This window comes from Salvelinus namaycush, chromosome 15, assembly GCF_016432855.1.
Source record: "Salvelinus namaycush isolate Seneca chromosome 15, SaNama_1.0, whole genome shotgun sequence".
In the NCBI taxonomy this organism is placed as follows: domain Eukaryota; kingdom Metazoa; phylum Chordata; class Actinopteri; order Salmoniformes; family Salmonidae; genus Salvelinus; species Salvelinus namaycush.
In genome coordinates, this window is record NC_052321.1 from 7,751,365 (window position 1) to 7,753,813 (window position 2,449).

The following is a 2,449-nucleotide window of genomic DNA, read 5'->3' on the forward strand; positions in this document are numbered from 1 at the left end:
TGACACAGGCTCAGTCACCAGTGAGGATCCCTACTGTGTTCTTTACTGCATTTGACACAGGCTCAGTCACCAGTGAGGATCCCTACTGTGTTCTTTACTGCATTTGACACAGGCTCAGTCACCAGTGAGGATCCCTACTGTGTTCTGTACTGCATTTGACACAGGCTCAGTCACCAGTGAGGATCCCTACTGTGTTCTTTACTGCATTTGACACAGGCTCAGTCACCAGTGAGGATCCCTACTGTGTTCTTTACTGCATTTGACACAGGCTCAGTCACCAGTGAGGATCCCTACTGTGTTCTGTACTGCATTTGACACAGGCTCAGTCACCAGTGAGGATCCCTACTGTGTTCTGTACTGCATTTGACACAGGCTCAGTCACCAGTGAGGATCCCTACAGCTCAGAATATATTGAATCAATATATTCAAGATGCATTGGGAAAACTAAGTTTTCACGCACGGCACGGCACGGCGCACACACACACACACACACACACACACACACACACACACACACACACACACACACACACACACACACACACACACACACACACACACACACACACACACACACACACACTAAGGTCTGGGAACAGATCTGGGAGCAGTCTTACATGTTAACCTTATCAGGTTAAAATAAACAATGATTGTCTTTGATCTATAATAACTATGTCATAATGTTGTCCATCAGGCAAGATCGGAACTTATTCTGTGCAAAAAATATATACAATCTACGTTTAAAAAAGTACAATACATTTTGTTACGTGACATTTAACATTCTATGTACATAAGAGGCATACAACACGGATATAATTTACCTTTAAATCTCATCTAAAAATCTTAGCCAAAGATATGTAACAGTAGAAAAGACAGTCCATAACATCCCATGACTACAGTATATATCTATCAACACAGGGGGACACTTGAAAAAATAGTTTTTTTGTCATATGAATACCGTAACTTGAATTCTGCAAGTTTGGCGTGATACAATTGGCTTGGAATGACAAACCCTGTCTTTCCTACATCAACAACAGTCAAAAACTATTTAAAACAAAACCCCTGAGGGCCCAGTGTTTATCCTGACCACATTACCTGACCAGGAAAAACTCCATAAGAAATCACAGCGATAACTAGTCGTGAATCACAGCGATAACTAGAGTCATGAATCACAGCGATAACTAGTCGTGAATCACAGCGATAACTAGAGTCATGAATCACAGCGATAACTAGAGTCATAAATCACAGCAATAACTAGAGTCATGAATCACAGCGATAACTAGAGTCATGAATCACAGCGATAACTAGAGTCATGAATCACAGCGATAACTAGAGTCATGAATCACAGCGATAACTAGAGTCATGAATCACAGCGATAACTACAGCTATGAGTTTTCCCTGGTTAGGTCATATGGTTGAGAAACAATCCATGCCCTAACCATACATATCTGATGGTAAGTAGGGAAACCACCATAAGATCAGTTCAGTGGCGTCTCATATGTAGAAGTAATTCTCTCGGCTAGCAGGACTAGCTACGTCATCTGTGCTGCTCTCTGCAGTCACTGATTGCTCTGACTGTGGCTCTACATCAGAGTCGCCTGCTGTCTTCATCGTACTTGACAACGATGGCTCCACGTCTACCAGCATCTCACCGTCGCCAAGGGTCAGTCCACACGCGACCTCTGTTTCCACGGCAACCACCTCCCCCATCTCCCCAGAAGACGATCCAGGGGGCGTGTCCTTTGTCTTGCCTTTAGCCCGTTGGACAGCCAGTTTCTCGATCTCCAGGTGTAAGTCTTTGTTATGTTCTTTCCACTGGCGGTACTTCTGGGACGTCAACTCAGAGTCCTCCAGCACCTTGTTGATGAGTTGGAGCTCTGCCTCTTTATCCTAGAAGCACAGTGAGAACAGATGGCCATTAACATTAACAAAAATTCCCAGAAAGTTCAAGCAATGAATGGAGACTGAGGGACAGTGCAAAAATCCCACATAGTGTTCAGTGTTCATATCAGTACACTATAGCTAAGGCCAGAAGTTTCCCCTGGCTACGTGACCTGAGGCCAGTCAGGACTTTCCCCTGGCTACGTGACCTGAGGCCAGTCAGGAGATTCCCCTGGCTACGTGACCTGGGGCCAGTCAGGACTTTCCCCTGGCTACGTGACCTGGGGCCAGTCAGGACTTTCCCCTGGCTACGTGACCTGGGGCCATTCAGGACTTTCCCCTGGCTACGTGACCTGGGGCCATTCAGGACTTTCCCCTGGCTACGTGACCTGGGGCCAGTCAGGACTTTCCCCTGGCTACGTGACCTGGGGCCAGTCAGGACTTTCCCCTGGCTACGTGACCTGGGGCCAGTCAGGACTTTCCCCTGGCTACGTGACCTGGGGCCAGTCAGGACTTTCCCCTGGCTACGTGACCTGGGGCCATTCAGGACTTTCCCCTGGCTACGTGA

At 46.9% G+C, this 2,449-nt stretch overlaps 1 protein-coding gene across 1 annotated transcript in view; it reads right to left on the reverse strand.

The window, feature by feature from the left end:
- Positions 1–660: 660 nt before the first annotated feature.
- Positions 661–2,449, reverse strand: part of LOC120060161 (connector enhancer of kinase suppressor of ras 1-like) — a 98,178-nt gene continuing 96,389 nt past the window's right edge. Inside the window, exon 20 of the mRNA XM_039009282.1 lies at positions 661–1,890. Coding sequence (XP_038865210.1) covers positions 1,495–1,890 — 396 coding nt within the window. The 3' untranslated portion in view covers positions 661–1,494. The remainder of the gene's footprint in view (positions 1,891–2,449) is intronic.